Source organism: Labrus mixtus, chromosome 9, assembly GCF_963584025.1.
Source record: "Labrus mixtus chromosome 9, fLabMix1.1, whole genome shotgun sequence".
Taxonomy (NCBI): domain Eukaryota; kingdom Metazoa; phylum Chordata; class Actinopteri; order Labriformes; family Labridae; genus Labrus; species Labrus mixtus.
Window position 1 is genome coordinate 16,959,625 of NC_083620.1, and position 22,966 is coordinate 16,982,590.

At 41.4% G+C, this 22,966-nt stretch overlaps 1 protein-coding gene across 1 annotated transcript in view; it reads right to left on the bottom strand.

The window, feature by feature from the left end:
* The window catches only part of sik2b (salt-inducible kinase 2b), a 42,148-nt gene that overhangs the window by 7,399 nt on the left and 11,783 nt on the right, over nucleotides 1-22,966 (bottom strand). Inside the window, exons 4-11 of the mRNA XM_061046584.1 lie at nucleotides 16,494-16,655; nucleotides 9,927-10,051; nucleotides 9,020-9,143; nucleotides 5,402-5,628; nucleotides 3,650-3,802; nucleotides 3,075-3,233; nucleotides 1,255-1,483; nucleotides 865-1,158 (exon numbers count right to left, since the gene is read on the bottom strand). Coding sequence (XP_060902567.1) covers nucleotides 865-1,158; nucleotides 1,255-1,483; nucleotides 3,075-3,233; nucleotides 3,650-3,802; nucleotides 5,402-5,628; nucleotides 9,020-9,143; nucleotides 9,927-10,051; nucleotides 16,494-16,655 — 1,473 coding nt within the window. The remainder of the gene's footprint in view (nucleotides 1-864; nucleotides 1,159-1,254; nucleotides 1,484-3,074; nucleotides 3,234-3,649; nucleotides 3,803-5,401; nucleotides 5,629-9,019; nucleotides 9,144-9,926; nucleotides 10,052-16,493; nucleotides 16,656-22,966) is intronic.

Genomic DNA, 22,966 nt, shown 5'->3' on the forward strand with positions numbered 1-22,966 from the left:
TGTGTGTGTGTGTGTGTGTGTGTGTGTGTGTGTGTGTGTGTGTGTGTGTGTGTGTGTTGAAGGGTGTGAGAGAGCAGCTGCAGCATGGGTGTGTGCGTCTGTGTCATGAGAATCAATGCTCTTCCTCTTGACTGGTGCTCTTTGGATTCTGGAGCCTCAGACATCGCCATGGTGACACTTTATACATCAAACTCTCTGCAGCTGAAGTGTGTGAGCCAGATCTGCCATTAAATTTAAGTGACACTTATCTGTAACTGATCAGTAATATCAAAGCATACCTCTTAACTTATCCTGTTTACTTCGACTTCAGAAAGTGACCTTCTATAAGTGACAGAATGCTGTTCATCATGCTGCTGTGTAGATAATGAAGCGGGACATAGCATGATCCAAGATATCACCGTCATATTTCACCCATTATTCGTTCAAAACCAAAAACCATCTTTTTTGTTTTTGCATAGTTAACAAAATGGGATTTGAATGTGTTATGTAGCAGCTCTAAAACTTTTGTATGTTTTTAGAATTTTAAGTAAACAAACCCCTGAATATGTATTACTTTTAAATTGTAGTCTTCACATCCAACTGGGTCCACCTCTGATGGCTAGTGAGGAACTGTATCGTCCCTCCAATTCTCATTGCAGTCTACTGTCGTCCTCTCATCCATTAAACTGCACTACAGTATAAATTCAATGCCACATAACACACTCAGTGAAGTCTCTTATAAGGTGTGAATAATGGCCTTGTGCTTATTAGGTTGACCTAAAAATGAGGAGGATATTTGACTCACTATGAAGTCACTGAAGTCTGAGTGTATAAAGAGAAGTGGGATGTAATGGATAAGATAAAAATAAAAATAGTGGTTCTGACCTTGGGTGAGTGAGGTGTCCGAGGCTCGCCGTCCCTCCCTGAAGCTGATGGGGGAGCGGTTGTGTGCCTCTCGATGCTGTGTAGTCAGGGCAGCCATTGCTGGGTAGGCGGGCCGAGTGCTCATGAAGGGCGCAGGGCTGACGCCAGTGGCGGAGCTGTTGCCAGGTACCACCTCACTGAGAGAGGAGGAATCATCTAGGAGGCCAAAGTCGCTTTGCATGGAGCCCATATCGTAACCCATGTCTGAGTCCACACTGCCCATGGAGGGGTTATGTCCGAGAGTGAATAGTTTACCTTCAGCGGGACAAAAGTTGTTAATCATTTGGAATTCAGCCAGAAAAAATAAAAATTCTAGTATTAAGTATGTGAGAAAGAGTGCAAGAGTGTTACCCTGGTTTGATGGCCCTGGTTGGTTGGTGACCTCTGAGAGAGTGTGTCTCCGTTGGCCGAACCGAGTCTGATAGGCTGAGAGCAGGTGGGGCGAATCCTCTTCTGTGTCAGGCTCCTCCGTCTCAATGCCTTCGTCGATCGACGTCTCCATCATGTTGCTAGGCGAAGAGGTGGAGGACTTGCGGTGGACAGTGTGGGGAGGCAGGGGGTCTAGCAGACAGCCGTTCACCTAAACGTGAAGTGAAAAGACAATAATTATACATCCAGACCGACAATTCCAAAGGAGACTATAGCTATTTTACCAGGAGAAATATTCACTAAGATTAAAATGTATTGTCAAAGACAGGCAGCAGCACAGGTAACACAGTTTCCGACAAACAACTAGCAGCCATACTTACAAACCTAATATAGTACACATGATCACATTGAAAGACATGAAATAAGTTATAAACAGATAAAAAGTTGTCAGGATCGACTACAATCATAAATGTATCATGCAGAACATCTACAGCCAGACGTGTCTGCCTCCAAGTCAGTAAACATCCATTTAAAAGCATCCAGCTCATTAAGTTCCAGAGTGTGTTTGATTGTTACAGTATGCAAGCTTGTGTGTGTTAGCCTAGAGGTGGAGGGTGGAGATAAAGGAATGCAGGGCCAGGAAGTGAGCTTTGACTGACACACACACAGACCATCTGCATGAGCGGCAGCAAAATCCAGAAAGAGCAACTTTGCCCAATTCCTCATCTGCTTTCTGTAATGAGCTGGGATAGGAATGCTGTTACTCAACTGACACACATGCACGCACACACACACACAGGCAGAAGGGGAAACAACATTGAGAAATAGACAATGGAAAGGGGAGGAGGTCATAAGGGGAGAGGGGAGTAAGAGGGTGAATTAGAGGAGAGACATAGACACACACACACACAGAGAGAGAGAGAGAGAGAGAAGAAGCTGAATGGAAAAGAGAAACAGGAGAGCCAAGAAAAGTGGAGCTGTTGGCTGATGGGTAGGAGGTCACAGTGGTGAGATCGCAGCTTCCTGTCCATGTGTGTTCACTCAGTTTCACATTAGGTCACATCATCATCACAGGACAGCTTACATAACCAGGCTCCATTCACGCAGATAACGCACACTGTCTCCCTCTCTGCTGCATTCTGCTGAGCCCAGACACACACACACACACACACACACAAAAACTATACACTTTACACACTGCCGTTTATTAGAGCCAGGGAAGAAGGAGGCATGGATAAGTAATCTTTAAGAGTAATTCAGCATTTAATTTGTGCTTGTTTGTGTGGATACATGTTTGTGTGTTTCCGCAAGGTGTGTGAGGCTGTGATCTAAACCCCTGGTTCCTGTGTTGTCTAAAAATCGGTTAGTTCAGCAGGACCTGAGGAAAAGGTTGCTGCTTGGCACAGATAAACAGCGAGTGTGTGTGTGTGTGTGTGTGTGTGTGTGTGTGTGTGTGTGTGTGTGTGTGTGTGTGTCTGGGAGCCGTATGGGACAGGCAGCTGTCCTGTCTGACGTGAGCGCTGACTGAGTTCTTACATAAGATAGCACGTTAGCTGCACTCTGGAGGGTTGATGGAGCAAGTAAAGGATCAAGACTGCACACACATATACATGTGTATAGCGACACAGATTCAAAATGATGCAAGGTATGCTAATCAAAGCCAATCATTGACAATCTTATCAGGATCATATTTCACTACATAGTTATGCGAGCCAAATAACTACAACTTCCTTACAAGAAATGCGTGATCTTTGAGCTGTTATGAGCTGTTCGTTTTTAACTTTAAGCAGCGTCGGACATACTTTGGGCGTGCTGACATCCTCCACCATGAAGTTCTGCTCCAGGGGACACCCAGTCTGGGGGAAAGTGAAAGCGTCCGTTGAGGCCTGAGGCACAGCAGGGGAGCGAAGCAGACGAAGGCCCTGTGGGAGCAAACCCACCTGTGCTGAACCACTGGTCGACTGTGGAGAGACGGAGACAGTTATTAACATGAAAATAAAAAATCATAGCAAATGCTCAACAACATCCTCAATTATAATGCAATTACAGCTCAATTGAGCAGCTGCAAATTTGACTTTATAATCCAAACAAGCAAAAAAAGACTGATCCTAAACAGTGAGGTAATTGAAAGAGAAACTACAGAAGAGACAGTAGGCAAAGAAAAGAAATAATGAATAATGCAACTGAGAAATTAAGATCAAGGCTGGGTTAAAAAGACTGGGAGAGAGTAGTGAGGTGAAGACAGAACCCGGCTGGCTCATATCTGCCTGTTTGTTTGTTCCTGGCTGCAGGTGTGAATAACAGAGCTTTGATCATAGGGTGTGGATGTTAATCTCCATACACATAATTCAGAGCCCCCTCGTTGCCCTGACATTACCTTGACAACAGTCTGTTCTGCAATGGTGCTGGGCCGTCGCTGGCGGGCATCGAGCCGCTGTTCGACGGGGAAGCTGCAGCGGTGGGCTTTGAGCCGCTCAACCAGCAGGTAGTAGATAGCAGCAAAGTGGTTGTAGCTTTTGTTCTGCAGTGACTAAAGGATGACAGAAAAGGTTTATTAGAACTCCTTCACTTCAAGTTATTACTAAATGTTGCAGTTTGATGACTCCAAAGTTCTTCGCATACATCTGAGACCATTCTTCTTTTTTTTTTTTAATCCTGTGTGAAACTGGGTTATTGCTGCAGCTAAAGTGGAGAGTATTGGATAAATATAAATTAGGGCTGTTAGAAATAACTAGTGAATTGCGATTAAGTAAAGTCTGAAATTACTTTTCATTTTTTTATTGCAATTAACTGCATGCTATTTTGTCCCTTAAGTTTTACCATGGATAAACCTCCTCAGTAGTCCCAGTGATTAATTCAATTAAAAACGCTCAGTTGATGAGTCAAATATAATATCCACATTATGGCATCAAATATTTCACTAGTTCACTGTTCCTTTGAGCCGTTTTCATTTAGGTTTTGATCCTTAGCCAGTTTCTTTTTCTGTGATTAAGTTAAAGTCGTAACCTTTGATCTGCCAGAAGGTCCTTACTTTATTTCAAAATAAAAGCAGCATACAACAACCATAAGTAAAGTACAACTTAATACAGTACAGGAATTCAAAATAAAAGCCTGACTTTTTTTCAAAAATGGAAAATAATGGAAATTCAAACTTACAATTAACTGTTGAAATTTAGCGATTAATCGTGATTAAAAATTGTAATTATTTGACAGTCCTATAGTGTGTGTAAATTCAGCCTGAAGGTTCAGATGTGCTAAACAAAAAAAGTTAAGGAGTTTTATTTTCCAGTCAGGGCTTAAAAAACCCTTCACATGTGATTATTGTGCTGACTTCATCCATGCTAATCAGGCAAAGCACCTTACCTTGCAATACAATGTATACAAGTCTAAAATGTACAGACTGTTACCATGTTATATTTTTTTCTTTTCAGTTTATGTAAGGATTTAATTATTAATGTTTTCATCATTTCCCTGTTTTAACATTTTCTTTCAGCAACATTATGTTGCTTGTTTCATCATCTATGTAAGAATTTGCTGCTGTAATGTTTTATATCCACTTTTCAATGTGATCAAACTACAAAATAAAAAATAAGAATTCATTCATAGCTTAAAGGGCAGAAAATCACGGCACCTAATAAATAATAATTTCAGCTTTATTAATATGTATGTACAGAACAGAAACCCTGCTCCTTGAACAATTCTAACAGGAAAGTTTTTAAAGGAAAAGTTGAATTTAAAACATCTCCAAATATAGACTGCATTCCCCATGTGTGTCTGCATGACAAAGAACCAGTGTGCACAGTTTGATTTCATTATAAGCTTTGAATCCTCTCTTTGGATAATGTTTTCCCTGATGGAAGAGTTGGGGATTATCTATTCTCCTTTCTTGCAGTTTATACATTAAGTTTAGCTGCACTCCTTACTGAGAAATATCTTCTCATGAAGTTCAACACACATTCAAAACCTTCACCATAAGGCATGATAGGCAACTGCCTGAGGCACAAATGTAGCAGGGCCCCTTTATACTATGATGCTATGATATATTACAAACAAAATATGATGCTCCTATTCTGTTTTGTATTACTACCTTCATAATTCTGTTTAGTGAATAAATCTGACTCCTCCTCACCTCTACAGTCTTGTGCTGGTCGATGCCCAGGCTGTGCATGAGGCGGAGGACCTGCTCGCTGTACTCTCCCACACCCGTCTCGCCCTCAGCAGACAGCGGCTGCTGATACAGAACAGGCCTCTGCACGGGAGCATACAGAGCCATCCACTTATGTTCCTTGATCTGAGCCACAGACAGACGCTTCGACGGGTCCAGCACCAACATCCGGCGAATCAGGTGCTCACAGTCTGCGCGGGGGTGGGAAAATCATAAGAGGAAGTGAGATTTCATTGCCCATGATTTAACAAGGAAGAGCTTGTTTATGTTTGATAATGCTGAGATCATCTTTGTATAAGCTAGGATGAAACAAATTAAGCCACAGAGCGTCATGTCCTTGTCAAAGCAGCCCAGATGAAGTGGGGCAGACAAAAACACACACACACAGTAAATCTGCTTAATTCTTTAGTTTCCTCTGCCGTCATATCTGAGCAGTGTCTATGAACTCTTCTCTCCTTTCCTCCCCTCCTAATGAGAGCTCCTCACCTCTAGTTAGTGGCTAGATGAGTTTGACGTCAGACACAGCTGGGTTCTTAACAGGATTACAGTTCCCCTGGCTGTGCTGCTTTGGCCTGCTTGCACCCCCACTGCCTGCACCGCATTCTTGCCCACCGCACGGCACCTTCACCTACAAATCCTGCCGCTCATATCTTAAAGTAAAACAGGTTTTGTTTTGGGAAAACAAAAGCTACGTCGAAAAAGCTTCAACACCAATGATCTCTACCCTAAATGTTCACACTAATTGGAAAGTGAGCATTTGGTATTCTGCACTATATATCAGCAGTTTATAAAATAGAAGATTTGCCTGCCAACATGAACTCCCTGCTGGACATTCTTCCCAGTTGCCCTGCTGGTCTTACATCACTCTTTCTCTATCTCATTCTTTAATGCTCAGCCAACTCAATGTTTCCCCTCTTAGGTGCATGACAAGGTTGCCCTTAGATGCACTTTTACCACATGCAGCAATTTCTTACTGCTGTGCAGCTGCTAAGTTACAAACTTCTTCAAATACAATACAGGGTACAATTTTGTTTGACCCAGAAGTTACCCTGTCACCGCTCGTTGCTATAGCCTTGTTTATAGCAACAGCTGAAGCTGAGCACATATTTCAACACTGCAAACCACCAGGGAAGGTTTGACTATGTAAAGAGGCCGACACTGCGTGCCCCATCTAGGCTGACTGTTTGATTGACGCTCTGCTCTTAGCCAGCATGTTACACCACCATGACTTAACCACAGAACCATCCCAGTTAACACTTCTACTGTATATACCGATGGTGTAGGGTTGCAGCAATGAAGGAGAACAGTTGGACTGTTACAAGAAGTCCGAGCGCATGGACGAGGTTATAATGCAGATTTTATGTTATCTATTTCATTCATCTATTCACACATAAGAGCTTAAAAATAACATACCAAACTAATTAACCATAAGCATATCATGCAGACATTTAGAATTCAAACGCAACACACTCTGTGATTTAAAGTCTTAAGAGATCACCTGATTTCACTTCAATTTCAAAAACATAGCCTTGTTTTGTTTCAGTGGGGGCTGTGAGAGGCTGTGTTGGTGCATCACAAGACAGTAGAAAAGAAACCGACACAAGCAGCTGACATTCACAAAGCAGATGTGTTTTCCTTCATTTTAAATGGAACAGTATTAGAGCTTAATTAATAAGTAGATACATCATGTTCTTTAACAACAGGAAAACGATTTCTAATCATAATATACATTTTAAGGTAAATTTATTGTTTAGTTTAGTTTATTTCTGTTTCATAATCGTTGATTGAATCAGGATGAGATGATCTGATAAAACAAACACTTCTAGGACATCTGGGCACTTGTGTTCGATCTTTTTTCTGACATTTTGGAGACTATTCATCTATTAAAACCAACTCTTGTTGCTTTGATCTGCTGTGTGCACAGAGTGTCAGCTGCATCTGATTCAATTGTTCTGGAAAACATGACTCTAGGCTATCCTAGACTACAGTCTACCAAGACTGAGTAATGTGCAGCAGCAGGATACATGCAAGACACATCCACGTGTGTTATTAATATGGGAGTAGACCACAATGTGCAGAGAGCTGAGAGATTCTAGTGAGAGTAAACTGTGCGGTGCAAGGCTGTGCTGTGCACCACAGACTGGAACGGTGAGAGGAGATGAGATGGACTGTTTCTGGATGAGGAAATGAGCACACTATGTTCCTCCCATGTTCGGGGAACAGGGGTTGGACTGGGATTGGGGGGGGATTGCAGATCTGGATGTCTGTTTGGCCAGGGAGCTGACATTACACTCCTGCATTCCCCTAACTTCCTAATTGTTTCCAGAACAAAAAAACGAAAAAAATTGAAATCTTGACTTTTTAAGCACACACCCCCTGTGGAGAGACTGCTACAGACTTGCAGATAGGATACAGAGAAACAAGAAGACAGAATCAGATAGAGATATAGAAGGGCTTGAAGATGACTCAAGAGACAGGAGCTGCGTCTGAAATCACACACTACTCACTATATAGTGAATACACCATTTTGTGAACATTATTATACCATAAACAGTGCACACATTGTATCCCACAATTCATTTTGAAAAGTAGTGAACTACCGATGGTCACTATCCAAGCAATACATTAGCATCATGCATTGCGGTTCAAAGATTTTCACAAGTGGCGTTTGACTGCCCTCAGACGAGAGAATTGAACAGCGAGAGCAAAAGAAACACAAATCAAATTCATATTTGAGGGTACTATATTGAGGGTATATATTTGAGAACTCTAGAAGCTTTTTTATAAACGAGTAAAGGATTCTTATTATTATTGATCCGTGGCCAGCGTTTTAGTTGAGGTCATTGTCTTTGGCCAGCGAGTGAGGGAGGTAAGTAGTGTCCAAAAGGTTTTTTTTCATTCTGCCAATGAGTGCACTATATAGTCTACTATAGAGAACTTCCTATGTAGGTAGTAGGGAATGAGTGTGCAATTTCGGACAAAACCAGGGAGTCAAACTGACAGACAGGCAGACAGACAGAGTCAGTCAGACAGACAGACAGCTACAGCCTTCTCAGACACACAGACAGGCTAGCTGCTGGAAGGCTTCCCCAGGTTACATAAACAGTTCCAGCTCTGGACTGGATCTGCTGCCAGCTAGCTAGCTAGCTAGCACAGCCGCATGCAGCAGGGCTGCTTTGATATGGTTAGCCAAACTGACTCATCCTGCTGTCCGTGTCCATGCACATACACACACTACAGAGGACAATGACAGAGTGTCTCCTACTGTATCTCTATCAAATGAGCGTAATGTTCTCTCGTTAATGAAATGACCCCCTGACAGGTTGCAGCCGTGAGAGAGTCTGCCAGCAGCACATCCAACAGAGTGTTGACTCAAACCGGAGAGCGTGATCTATTCATCTGAGTCACAGTGTCCCCTCATGGGAATTTTCACGACATTTTCACCTCATATTGACTACATACCGATTTAAGACTGGAAGATGTCTCACAAATACACTGGATGCATGAAAATGTGTAGGAATGTGACGTACTGAGGGACAGGGTTTGTTGGTAGAATCTCCCGTCTTAATTTTTTCTTCTTACCTTCAGTCATGAAGTAGGGGATTCGAAACCTTCCTTCTAAGACTCTCTGTCGAAGCACAGGCAGAGTGGGCCCGTCGAAGGGTAACGCACCACACACCAGCACATATAGCACCACCCCCATACTCTGTGAACATGAAGAGACGCACACAGATAGAATAAGGTCAGGTCACCAAATAAGTCATGTACCTGTACTACCCTGTACCTGTGCAAATGAAAATAAACATATATTCTATTCTAAGTCAATGAAAGACTTTTTGCATTCACAAACTTTCACAAAAAACAGAAAACCCTTGACAACCCCAGAACAGGAAAATATGGTAATATACGTATATGAAAACGATGCCAAATATACATATATATATATATATCAGGCTTTAGAGTGTGGTTGGGAAATTACCACTTTATTACAGAAACAAAAGTTGCTGACTTCATCATCAGGATTTTTTTAAAACATGTAACATTTAAAAAATGGAAATTCCTCAGCTGATTTCATTGGGTTCCGGGAAGTAAGTTAAACAAAACTGAAGAAAAGAGATACTGACAGAGAGAGTAAAACATTCAATTGCAGTTGATGTGAAACTGATTCCAGCATTAGAACGGACCCTGATACTGTCTAAACAGGGTAACAACATGTATCAGCATGTACTCCAGCCAATGCAATGATCCCAAACCAGAAAATAATCAACTATTTTCCTCTCTGAGGTGCTAGTAGAAAGTGTAACACAAGTTAAAGCACAATATCAGCTGTTTTCTAACAAAAATAAATGTAAATGTGCTTACACAGAACAGGTAATGGAGAGGTACTAGCCGAATAGTCCAATTCAATGTTTGTGTTACTGAATTTGGAAAAAGGTATCCAAGACAAAAAAAAAAAAGAATTGTCGACTTATCTAAACACACATCTTACCCAGATGTCTAGCTGCGGCCCCTCGTACTGTTGGCCCTCAAAGACCTCTGGAGCAGCATAAGGCGGGCTGCCGCACCACGTGGCCAGAGGCTCTCCTGGCTGGAAGAAGTTCCCAAATCCAAAATCTACACAGGGACAAACAGGACACAGGGGTGGTGGATGTTTAGGGAGGAGAGTTAAAGACGATCTTAAATATTGAAGTTGGTTAAAACTGTAAACGTCCGTCCACAATCTGCTGTACACATGTTGGTGTGATTATTTTCAGTGAAAAAAGCCGCCTCTGTTACTTGTGATGATATAAAGAGAAGAGGTCAGACACATGGGTTTACAGTAACACAGTAATTATTGGTTTGCTGCAGTGGTCAAAGTGTGCAAAACAAATGTCCAGAACAAAAGATGGTGTGTGCCTTGCGTGACTTCAAGGGGTCTGAAGGTTTTGCATAATGCACCATGTGATCTACATATTTGAGCAGTGAGGAAACGGCCTTTGTATGAGGTAACTCTCCCCTGGAGACTGACATGAGGTCATCAATTCTGTGCTCGGATTGGCTGCAGGAGGAGCGACTACAGATCAGATTTGACTCTTCAGAGGAACAGGACAGAGAAGTGCAACTTGAAGAAGACAAAAGAAGCACAAAAACGTTGAGAAGATCACGTCTGTCTTTCATTAAAATCCAACTAAGAGCTGCCAAATCAAAGCGAGCCAACCAGCGGGCCAGCAATTACTCAGCCAGACCCTTTTTTACGAGTTTATATTACTCTCCTACTCTATCTCAACCCACCTCCCTTTTCCTCAAACATTCTACGACTCCTCATTTTGTCCTAAAAACTTCATGCTGGTCCCTTCTTCTGATGGAGAAAGATTAACTGATATGTGCATCGACAGAAGTTAGTTATCATTACTTCTACAATTGATTCATCATTTGTGTTGGCTGTAGCTTCTCACATGAAGATTTGATGGTTTTCTTTGCCTGATAATCATCTGTACAGGAAGCCCTTCAACTTTAACATGCACTTTTTTTTGTTTTTTTTTAACATTTGAAGAAAATAATTACATAAGAAAAATAATCCCATGCTCAGTCAGTTCATTATCAATGGAACCCTGTGATGGTGTCATGGGACCAGACAGCTACAAGAACACACAATCAGGCCCTTTACCCACTACCCCCACCCGTTTTTTCCATCATTCAAAGCAGTTACATAAACACAAAAAATATTAAGCAAAACAAATAAATACAACTGATTAAAAAAAAGCTGTGTTACATAAATGGGGCTGGAGGTGATGTGGGTTTACACACACACACACACACACACACACACACACACACACACACACACACACACACACACACACACACACACACACACACACACACACACACACACACACACACACACACACACACACACACACACACACACAGAGAGAGACATTATGAGAAGACAGTAGTCATTTCCTTTGTTCCGATGACCACAATCCTTTACAATTGAAACCAAAACAATCTCCTGTATGTCATATTCAGATGAACAAACACAAGACACAGCCAACAGCAACCTTTATCTTCCATAAATATGTACTATATAATAATAAAACACATTATTATTCTGATATTAAAAAGTATTTCACCTAATAAAGACAAAGACACAACTCCTCAATCCAAAAGGAGTTCTCTTGGATAGTATCGTTTTGTCTGAGGAACAAAACCAAACCAGACTGAAACCAAAACAACAGTTGGTTTCAGTGTTCGTTTCGATCTAAAGGTTATTGAAACGTAATAATGTTTGTGTGGAACCATTTAGGAGAATTATTAAGGTGTTTTTAGCATTTAGCATTCATTTGAAATCAGAGGAAAAAAGGAACAGATATTTAAGCAATGCTAGCATTGGTTCCCACTTCCAGTCAGAAACTAATGTAGAGATACAATGTAGAATTTACTTTTATATAACCTTAAAGCTTTAAGCCAACATCTCCTTATATTTTAAGCTCTGAAACAACTAGCAAAAATATTTTTAAGGGACAATTATAATTTCCTCCAACTTTAAAATGCTTCTTTATTTTGCTGCTTTTCTGTCATTTCAATACCTATTTTTGTACACTTAGCTAAAACTAAGACAAAGGTTCTACGGTTCTGTTTGAGAGGTGTTGATGTATCTATATAACAGTTTTGTAGGATGTATGGTAGGTTTTGGATCTGCTGATTTGTATTGGATTTTAATGGCAGGTGTTACCATTAATGTACAACCCCATAAGTCATCTGGAGCTGAATAAATAAAAAAGGGATGTAAAATGATTATTATAAGGAATCAGGACTGCATTCTCTATTACTCTGCTGAAAAACGTCTAATTCAGTGGGAAACACGGAGGAATCCAGAGAGATTAGCACAGTGCAAACTCCAGGGGAAAAGGAAAATAGCGCATTTGACACCGAGTTCATGTATTCAATCCATTTAATCACTGTGGCACAGGCATGGCAGCGGCAGGTGTGTGGTGGAAATAAAGCCACAGTGGGGTTTATTACAAGTCTGTCTACTGTCTGATGCTGCTGTGAGGGTGAGATGTGAGATGCAGCCGCAGCAGAGCGGAGCGTTGCACCGGGTTTACCGTCAGAAGCTGTGACCCATTTCATGGAGCTGAATACTGAGCAGACTGGTTGACGTCAAACGCTCCTGGGCGCTGCAGGCAACCAACAGCACTAACAGCTCGACAGGAAGGGCAGGGAGGGAGACTTTGTGTGTGTGTGTGTGTAGCAGCACACAACAGTATTAGCATAATATTAGCCTAAACATGTCATGCTAGAATCCTCTCCTGCTTATGGCTTATAAATGATATGACAGGTGTATGAATGATAGAAGGACAGCATGCAGCAGTCAAACACATTAGCGTGTCATCTCTAATAAGGTGAGAACAGTGATGCAGCTGCAGCTCAGGATGCACGGCCCAATATTATCCATCTTTCTCTTCTCCTACCTTCTCTTACTTACACTCAACATCACCCAAACACTTTTTGGGCACTTTAGCCCAGTTGGTAGAGCTAACATTACCCCCTTGCACAGAGGCTAAAGTCCTGTCCTGCTGGTGTCAGGTTCATCTCCATGATCCCATCACATTTTCTGTCCTTCTAAAGCTCTCCTTTCCAAATTAATAGGCAAAGTCCCAAAAAATTATCTGAGAAAGAAAAAAGTTTTCCAAATCTTCTTCAGGAGGACATTATGTGTTTATAGTGAAAAGGTGACTTTGGGAAAAGGAACAGTTTCTGCCCCATACGGGAATTTGCCTTGCACAGAGAGCATTCTTTTATGCTCTCTGTGCAAGGCAAATTCCCCTAGGGGCAATAAAGGTTTCATTCATTCATTCATTCATACAAAGAAAAAGTTGAATTTATTCAACACAGATTTGTTGAATTCAGTACATTCAGGGATTTTGCAAATGTAACATAATGACCAGTATCTTATGGCGGCTAACTTTAGCAAATGTTGGATACATTATCTTCTCATATGTCTGTTATTGAGTCATTTTGTTGACTTGAGTTGTCGTCTCAACCTGCTTCCCTTTGTAAACAATCTACTGTATCTAACATGCCTGAGATGTGTGCACACAGTGGTTGCTGTTATGTAAGAAGTCACATTGACGCCAGTGACTTAGATAATTTAGCTGTGGCTGATTCATTTGATGATAACTTATACTTGCATTAAAAAAAAACCTGTCCAATGATGGATATGAATGGTTTTTTAAACATTAAAGAACTGTGAGAATCATTTGTCAATCAGGACTCCATAAATGTTAAACAGTTTTTTCTTGTTGGTTTGATGGGGGCAGGACTCAGTGAGATAAAAGGTGATGGCATGTACCTCTGAATCAAATCTGATCAACAAGCAGAGAGTACTCTCAAGGACTAATGACGCAGATTTGCTGATTGTTTTGTGATTGAGGTGTATAGTGTCATATTATGATGATATATATATTTGTCACTAAGAATCAAATGTGTAAACAGATAATAATTAAAACTGTTTCTCCAACAAGTGTCCCTGATGTGAGGAGTGTTTGTACTTTCTACATCTTTTAATGGAGCATGAGACATCTTTAGGCTCCGGTGCACGTCTAATGACGTCACTCAGCTGATTACAAACTTGAAAATGTACATTGTAGAAAATGCAGCTATACATGCCTGTTAAAAGTATGGTGATGTAAGAATGTATTACATTCAGGATTTTGTTTTCAGAAGTGCACAGCCTCAATCTCAGAATATATATTCTACTGTTCAATCCCAAAGGACTGCCTCCTCTCCTCCTCTGATCCAGCAAGCCACATTTGTTATTTCTCCTCCTCTTTTTCTATCCTCTTCAATCTGTCAACTTGACCGTGAAGGGGCTGTTTGAAGTGAAAACATGAAGGGCAACCCCCGCTGCTGCTGCTCCACTCTCCTCTGAGCCTGACCTTTCTTTGACTGACCGCTGCCTGGTTAAGCTCCACACACACACACACACACACACACTGTCCAGAGGTGGCCTTCAGAAAGCAGGGACACGTCACTGTGCTGCAGTGAAAACCCTCAGAATCACACTGTAGGTAATGCATTTAGTTTAATAGCTAAGAAACTAAAAATGCATTTTCATGAACATCTATTGTTAAAGTCATTCATTAAGAAAAACAATCAGTAGTAAAGACCCACTAATGTAAGGATTTGATACATTTTGCTGTTAAATTTCATTGTAAATTAACTTCTGTTATATAGTTCAAGGGGTTGAATAGTTTGAGATAACTCACTGGGATTGTTTTTTTTTTTTAGAACTCAACACAACGCTAAAGCATAACAGTAGATTAACTGAATCAACGTTCAATGCAGATGCAGAATAAACCGGCATAAACACCAAAATAAAGGAATACTCCCCTCTCTTTTGTCATGGGTAAATGGATGCAATGTAATGCTTCAAGAAAATATAAGTTAAAAAAGTACCCTCTGTGTTTCTCATCCACAGTCAGAATGTCTACTTTTCTAGACTCCATGCACCTGTTAACAAACCTGTCAGACCGTGCTGTGGGTAAGAAAAGTACAACATGTACTTTGCTGCTGATGTTCCCCCCAGAGACGATTTTTTCCCCCCTCTAATCACAAGACAGGTAATGTTCTGTTCATTGTTTTCCTGCTTCTTCAAATCTAATCTGCTGTGCGGACTATCGGCTGTGAGTCAGAGATGTTTGTGAAAATTACTGCTGGGGGGGTAATAACATTTCAGGGTAATCATCTAGGACCCTTCAGAGAAACAGTGGACAGGATGATGTAAGTGAAACACTGCATCCTCTGTCTTTTATTGAATAGTTTGGTCTAATTTGTCCTTATGTGATTTTACTTTCCAGCACAAATTAAAAACATTGAACACTGACCAGACTTGAAGGTCACCATGTTTTTCAGATGAAGCCGAATTGGTCTGAGGAGTAAACACTTTGCCCTTACATATTACCAGTTCAAGGTGGGATAGTTGCGCACCTGTTACACCTCACCTGTAATGTGTAACGTATGGGGGCTGAATGGTGGCAAAGGTCTGCCCCTGATCTGTCATTGAAGGTAGTAACAAGGGGGAGGGGGGTCTTCTGTATTTTATTTATTTAACCTTTATTTAACCAGATAAAGAACCCATTGAGATCAGGATCTCTTTCACAAGGGTGACCTGGCCAAGAGGTCAGCAGCACATGTCATAAGAACAGTTTCAATGAAGTGACAGTATGTGGGTGTATGTCTGAGTTTGCTTTATGTGAAGCTCCCATTGATATTACATGTTGTGCCGATGTGTTAGTACAAAGATGAAGTGACGGTGGAAATTTGTTTCAGAACTGCAAATGGCTACCGATCTTAATATCTGTAGGCCCTTTTCACTGGTGCACACACACGTAATTCAGTGTGTCTGGTCTCCTTTCACACCTGTATTTTTAGCCGCCCCCATGTTATCAGCACACCTTAGACTGATTTTAGTATCAGCTCTGAATAAAGCCTGAGATACACATGTCTCTTTCACCACCCTGCTCCTTATGGTTCGTCCTTTTCCCTCTCATATGCCACTCTGTAAAGTAGCCAATCCATATCATCACCTCCTCTCCTCCTCCTCCAATTAAACCTTTCCCCTCCCACTCTCCTTCACTCAGAGGAACAGCGGTAGGCTGACATTCTCACAAGCTAGCTCTAAATGCCAGTTGCTTAATAACGTCACTTTGAAGCTTGTTCTACAGACCTCCAGCTTTGTCTCAAATCTCTGCCTCAAGGTTTCTTCCTCTTTTCGCTCTCCATCACTAATGTTTGCGTCTCACAAAAACTAAAGCCGGGTCACTGGGAAGAGTTTTAAACAAATGGCAAAAGCATTTGGTTTCTTGCTGAGACGAAAGAAACATATGGGGGCATTTTTAAGCTAAAAGCTATCTTACAAGAACCTCAGCCTGAGCAGGTATTTAATTCATTTATGATGTCCTACAGTGCTGTGATCATGGCAGGTCATGCATCAAAGCTAAATATTTCTGTCGGACATCCTGTATTTCCTATCCATAAATGAATTTATGGGTCCTTCTGCACTAGTTACCTGCAATCTTGATGTTCATGTGGCCGTCCAGCAGCAAATTCTCTGCCTTCAAGTCCCTGTGGACAATGTTGCGGTTGTGACAATACTCCACTGCAGACAGGATTTGCCAGAACTTCCTCCTGGCCTCGAGCTCGCTGAGGCGGCCGTGCTTCGCGAGGTAATCTGCACCCAGAGAGAGAAAGAGAGAAAGTCAGACAGGCCATGTGTAATGTTAGAAGTACATGCAGGATATAGTTTACGAGTTATATAACAGGACCCCACAGGGCTTTCAGACACTGTACCAGGTATTGCGTTGTGCTGTTGAAAAGAAAGAATCCGTGCAGCATTTTCACTTCTCTGGGTGTCGGTGGTTGTGTTTAAAGGATAATTTACTTTTGATGAGGCGCAGGCCCAATGCCAATAGTAGTTTACAGCTGCTCTACATTACAGCATGCTTTGTATATCAGTGTATGATGCTATAACTCGGGAGTGTTAGTGTTTGACACAGTTTACAGCAGAGATCAGAGAATGCAGTGTGTTGCCAGAAGTGGAAACCAGAGGAGGAGATTTCGGAGAAGTAGTCTTCCACTCCAAAATGTCCACATTAGTATGGGGTTGGGGGGGGGGGGCTGAGTAAAAGACTGCTGTGCACACAAAGAGAGACACACAAACATAATTGACAGTCATTGGGAGAAATCATGATACCAATGATAGCAATCAAACTGAGTTATTTCCGAATATAGCAAAACAGTTTCAGTTTGTCTGATTTATCCCCTTACTCAGTAAGACAGGCTGGCTTGTTGTTTACAAAGACCCCCGAATGTTGACGTTGTCTCAGAGACCAAAGTCATAAATTCACTGTTCTCTTTCTTCAAGCATCCAGATCACTGACCTTTTCCTCATTGTCTGCTCTCAAAATGACCTTACTGTTTTTCTAATTCTTCACACTCAGTGTTAAATTTTTCAAAGTCAACCCGACACGTTTTACACGTTCCCTGATTTTTCTTTTTTTCATCCCTGTGAACTTTGGAGAGTGGCGTTAGCTGCTGTCGGCAGGGTTCCTCTTCACACCTCCCTGTCCAGATAGCTCGCAAACTCTTCAATTCACACTCTGTGGCAAACAAGATAGGACACTCTCTGTGATGGCTTTACTTCCAGCTGGCATGGATACAGACCAGCGACCAAACCTGACGACAAAGCTTGACAACCACAACAAACACATGCAACAGAACTCTGTTTGTGAGCAAACAGAATGTGCAAATTATCAGGAACGAAATTAACAGAAGACCAACAAGGTTGATTCCATGAAGAAGCATTTTTTTTATTCACAAAGTAGAAACGGAATCCAAGCTGAGTTCGCTATTTAAGTTAAAACAAATTGAATTATATCTGGTCTTAGCATTTGTAACAAATACCGTATAACAAAACGGACAGAATTCAAAACTAAGTATCTGTTATGGAGCAAAGACAAGTTACACTAAGCCAATTTCACAGGCCATTAACATCAAAAACATTTTTTCCATCAACTAAACCTGAGATTTGTAAAGTAAAGCAATGTACGTCCTGAGGCCAGCTACATACATCACGCAGTAAACACCTCATCTTAACAACTCTGTAGCTCGTTTCAACACAGAATGAACGTACTGTAGGGCCAGCTGTTTGTTTGAACATAGATGATACAATTAAAATGACTTAAGGACATAAGTTGCACTAGTACGCCTGAAGGAGATGGTGCTGTCCAGTGTGTTCGATAAATAGCTAACATCTGACCGAGTGGGAAAACCTGATTAGACAGTAGCTGGTAAATTCCATAGAGGAGGCTCTTCAGTGACCAGGGCAGCTTTCATGCAAAGTTGCTAATCAAAAAACACACCGGGGAGGGGAATGTGTCGAGGAGGTTCCAGTATGCACCTGTGAGAAGAAGCAGACTCTAACGTAACAGCAAGTAACGGCTCACGTGGTCTTCTCATGAGGCGTCAGAATGCTTCAACCCAAGAGCTTGTTGCAACTGTTTACTGAGTGAGATGACGCGAGTATAAAACCAACACCACACAACTTTCTTGTAAGGAATGAATTGTGTGTCATTCATCTCTTAATTTAAAAAGTCATTGTAGTGATGGTGTGGGTCTTAATTGTGTGATTAGAAGTACACCTTTTGATTTAAGTACGCATAAAAAGCATAATGACGGGCCTCAGGCTGCACCGATGTTCATTGTCCCTGCCTCTGTAGCCTATCTATAGCAAGCTTTGTTGAAAGGTTAACATTTCGCATGTGCTGCTTGTAGTGCACCATAGGAGCAGTAATTTATACTTGGCCTCAACAGGATTCTGTCTCGTCTCTGCTGAAATAAGTTTAACAAATTTGATTAAAGTTTACAAAAAAAACTGACAAATGTCGCTGTGATACTTTGACCCAAAAGCTCATCAGGTAAAACACCCTAATCCCACTTTTATGCATTTGAATACTCCTGAACATGCAGTTAGTCATCTATAGCCATACAGCTTCAGGTTGGCATCACTGAGTCTTGAGTTTATTATAAGAACTCCAGGTCTGCAACTGAGTTTATTTTCAACAATATATTATTTTTAGAAGAGTTCTAGCAGTGATTCACCTCAGGAGCAAGAACTGGTATTTATGGTATTTTTGATTAAAATAGTCACAGATTATTGAGTTGTGAAAAGTTTCTGCCAAGTGAAGACCATGAGAAATCAACTTCTTCTTTCAGGAATCTCACTGAACTGTTTCTAAACTTTAAACACTGAGATGCACAACAAACCAAATGCTGAATACTGAAGCTGATCTTAATTCTGTACGAACAGCTGCGCTGTGTTGCTAGTGCTTCAGCGTTTAGCAATTGAAAAGCAACAGTGTGCAGACACACACACACACACACACACACAAATACACACAATGCGGTACATTGCCCCAGTGGAAGGATGAGTAATCCACTGATACAACGTTGGTGAGGGCCAGGACTACAGCACAGTGAGGCATACAGAGTTGCATTCTGGGAAAGCAGAATGAATCATAGGGGTAATAGGGAACAGCTCAACAAGCACCATGTTCTACTTCTGCTGAGAGCTGGCCAACGAGCTAAGTCTCTTAACAGCTGCTCGGGTTTGGAGGGGACAAACATCACAGGTACAAACCAGCCTGTTGGCGAGACCTCGGGCTTGACTCCAGATAACGGTGTGGAGTGGGCATGGGGAGTGTGTGTGCATCTGTGTGTGTGTGCAGAGGACATGGGGCAAACACACACTCTGTTACCACATCAGTAACTGATATCCAAACCACTCAAATAAAGCAGCCACATTAAAGTTACATGTCTGTGGGTGTTGATAGATGTTGGTGTTCATTCAATACTGCCACCTCGAGGGGTTAATCTGGAGCAGAGCCAGATGGAGCCGAGTGACGTCCTTACACCAAAGTCACCAAGATCAGCTACGACTACTGGTCGTTACAGTTCACTTATTTTACATGAGATACTAAAAAACAAAGCTCCCATCTTACCGGAAAAGGTTTTGGGTTAGAGTTGTAAAGTTATAATGTTTGATAAAAATTGAACAGATTTTTGCTGTTGTAAACAATAGGCGGGGATGTAGGGGGTTAAGAAATGCAAAAAAAAGGGGATTAAATCGCAAAGCATGATTAAACATTTTTAGAATGCATTCACTCTGTTTCCCCTACAGATAAGTTTATGTTATAAACAGTAAGAGTGATTCTCTGTGCTGATTCAGACTCTTCAGAATGCTGCATCATTTATACATTTGCTATACTTTGCTTTGTTACACAAAACACTTGGCCGTTTCCAAATGTCTGCAGACACCGAAGGAGATGAGCGCAAATCACCAGAGCTCAACGATGTCATGTTTATTCCGCAATAGCATTTCTCGTCTTGTAATTTCCCTTCAGCAGTAGGATCCTTTAAAAGAAGCTGTCTGTCAGTGAACTGACTGCACTTTCTGATACCAACTTTATGAAATGAGATTCAGTTAGAAGTGGTTAGATTTTCAAAATGCAACGGCTAAAAAATAGCAAACATTTATACAAGTGCTACATAAGTTAACTACAATACAAGAGTGCAACATACCAGTCTTAACCCATGTGGAGTAGATATGATGTCACACATTACAAAATTACATAACAGACTGTTTTTGTTTGTGCATGTATGTTATTTGTTTGGATAATGATAGTATATGTCTGCTCTGCAAGCACATGCAATGTCAAGTAAGGTTACTGAACACAAGTTCGTAGGCCTCTGGCCGTCAAATCTATTTTGGGTATAGATGGGTGATGTTAGGTGCACCCAATCGAGTAGCCACCTCAGTTCTGTTAGCCGACGGAACAGCAATGACGGGTATCTTTGTTTGGGAGCAAACTTCATTGTTTATACTTTTTGCCTGTGGGAAAGAATACAGCATATGGAAACATTTAGATTAAAGGTTTGATATCTTAAGTCAACTGGGATCTGCTAACTTGGGAGACATTTGTATATCATTGGGTAATATGACAGTGATCTAAGGGAAAATGCAACATTTCAGGGAAAGTGAAAGAATGCTTGGACTTTAAAGCAACATCTAAGATTCACTCTTGTCAGACCTCCTGCTCGATCACTCGTGTCCTCCTCGGCCTTTGCCATCATGCTACTACTGATAATGCAGGTCTACGACAGGTCACAGGAGAAGTTTGTCTTTGGATCGTCTGTCAGAAAGCCCTGGTACTAAAACTTTGAATCAAAGTGGTTGTAGAATGTTGCTTTAAAGCTTTACAAGTTAGAGAAGGGACAAAATATCCAAACAGCAATTTATCATGGTCCTGATTCAACTTTCAAATCGCTTGTGCCAAATATCGATATTTTAATTTAAAAAAACAGCAACACTCAACAGATATCTTGTGGATTTGACTCATCGTGTACCCCCTTAAAGACTTCTCAAGGTGGCGCTTATTACATGAGGGTAATTCATCTGCCAAAGAAGAAGACGGGTAGATAAAAGTAGAGGATGAGATTGGGATAATGTTGGACAGGAATGAAGAGAAGTTAAAGGATTCGGCATGATAACAGGTGAAACTAACAACACATTTTAGTGAATAGACACATTAATCATGCACATTAACCTTTTTAGGGGCATTTCATATTCTTCAGTTTAGCAGATATTGTGATATATCTTTATCATTATATGATTGTTCATCAATACATCAATTATCACAGAATCTTTGTATCATGATGACATTTTTGTCATCAAGGGCCATGTATCATGTGATAAATAAGAAGGATGGTTTATGGAGATATAAAAATGTCCAGCTAGTATCTAAGAATGTGTCACAGACATCAGCCAGAGTTTTTCTTTGAAGTCAACAGCCTCCTGGTCTCACTCCCTTTCCTCCCGTCAGAATGTAGAAATCTGCATGAGTGATTCTACTCACTGCCAGCTATTATACTCCCCTCTCTCCAGCAGTGATGTCTTAAATATGCATGCCCTACATTTCCCCACCACCTTCCAAACTCAAATGGATGTCCTCTGCTTTTGCCTCCATTCTCTACTGACTCCTCTCTCCTCCCGTCTCTGCTCTCTGAAACTCGGCTTATTTGTGTCTGACCCAATTTCCAGGTTTGATCCATACTGCCGTTTTTAGGCAGTCTGTGGAGCAGCAGGTTGACTGACAGACACAAAAGGCACACCAACAAGCTGGCATGGATGCTTCTGCTGTGCCCATTACTGTGCCCACCCACCCCTTTTTTTTGCGATAATGAACCCATCATTCTCCGCCTTCTTGTGCCAAACGCGGCTCCGACTCTTTGTCTTTATGGCTCCAGACACACGCACACATATACACTAACCCCTCCTGCTCCTCCACAAAACCATTTACTGTTTGGTTTGAAGAGAGAAAAATTGGAGTCTCATCCATTGTCTCATTGACGCGCTGTAGCGGGGTGGGCTGCTGCTGAGCATCCACAACAACATCACATCTTCCTCTCTGTGTAACCTACGGCCACGAGCGGACCGGAGACATTCATCATGTCAGAAAAAGCGCAGGGAAACTCTCTGGAGAGTGATAAACGAGGAGGAGGTTGGAAATGTGACTTGGCAGCTTATCATTTTGTCTGAGACTTGATCCATCTCCAGAAAGCATATTTCGGAAACAGAACTAATTTGTTTGATTGTGTAAAGATTGAATATAATCTTGCAGCTTGCAGTCAGTGTCAACCAGGCTGAGTCAAAGCTGCTACTGCTGCAGCCGATGATGACATATAAACATCTTACATAACTATATTACATTGTGCAATCAGGGCAGAAGGGTCGGAGGAATCAGGACACAATGGTTTTATAATAGCCTGACATGATCCATGAGAACATCTATGGATTTACGGAAAAATGAGGCTAAATCATGATTGTTATTTAAAAGACAAAATGACATTTTGGAAGACACACTCCCTCGCTTTCTTGGTGAGAGTTAGATGAAAAGATGAGTAACGCCCTCATAACTCTAAAGC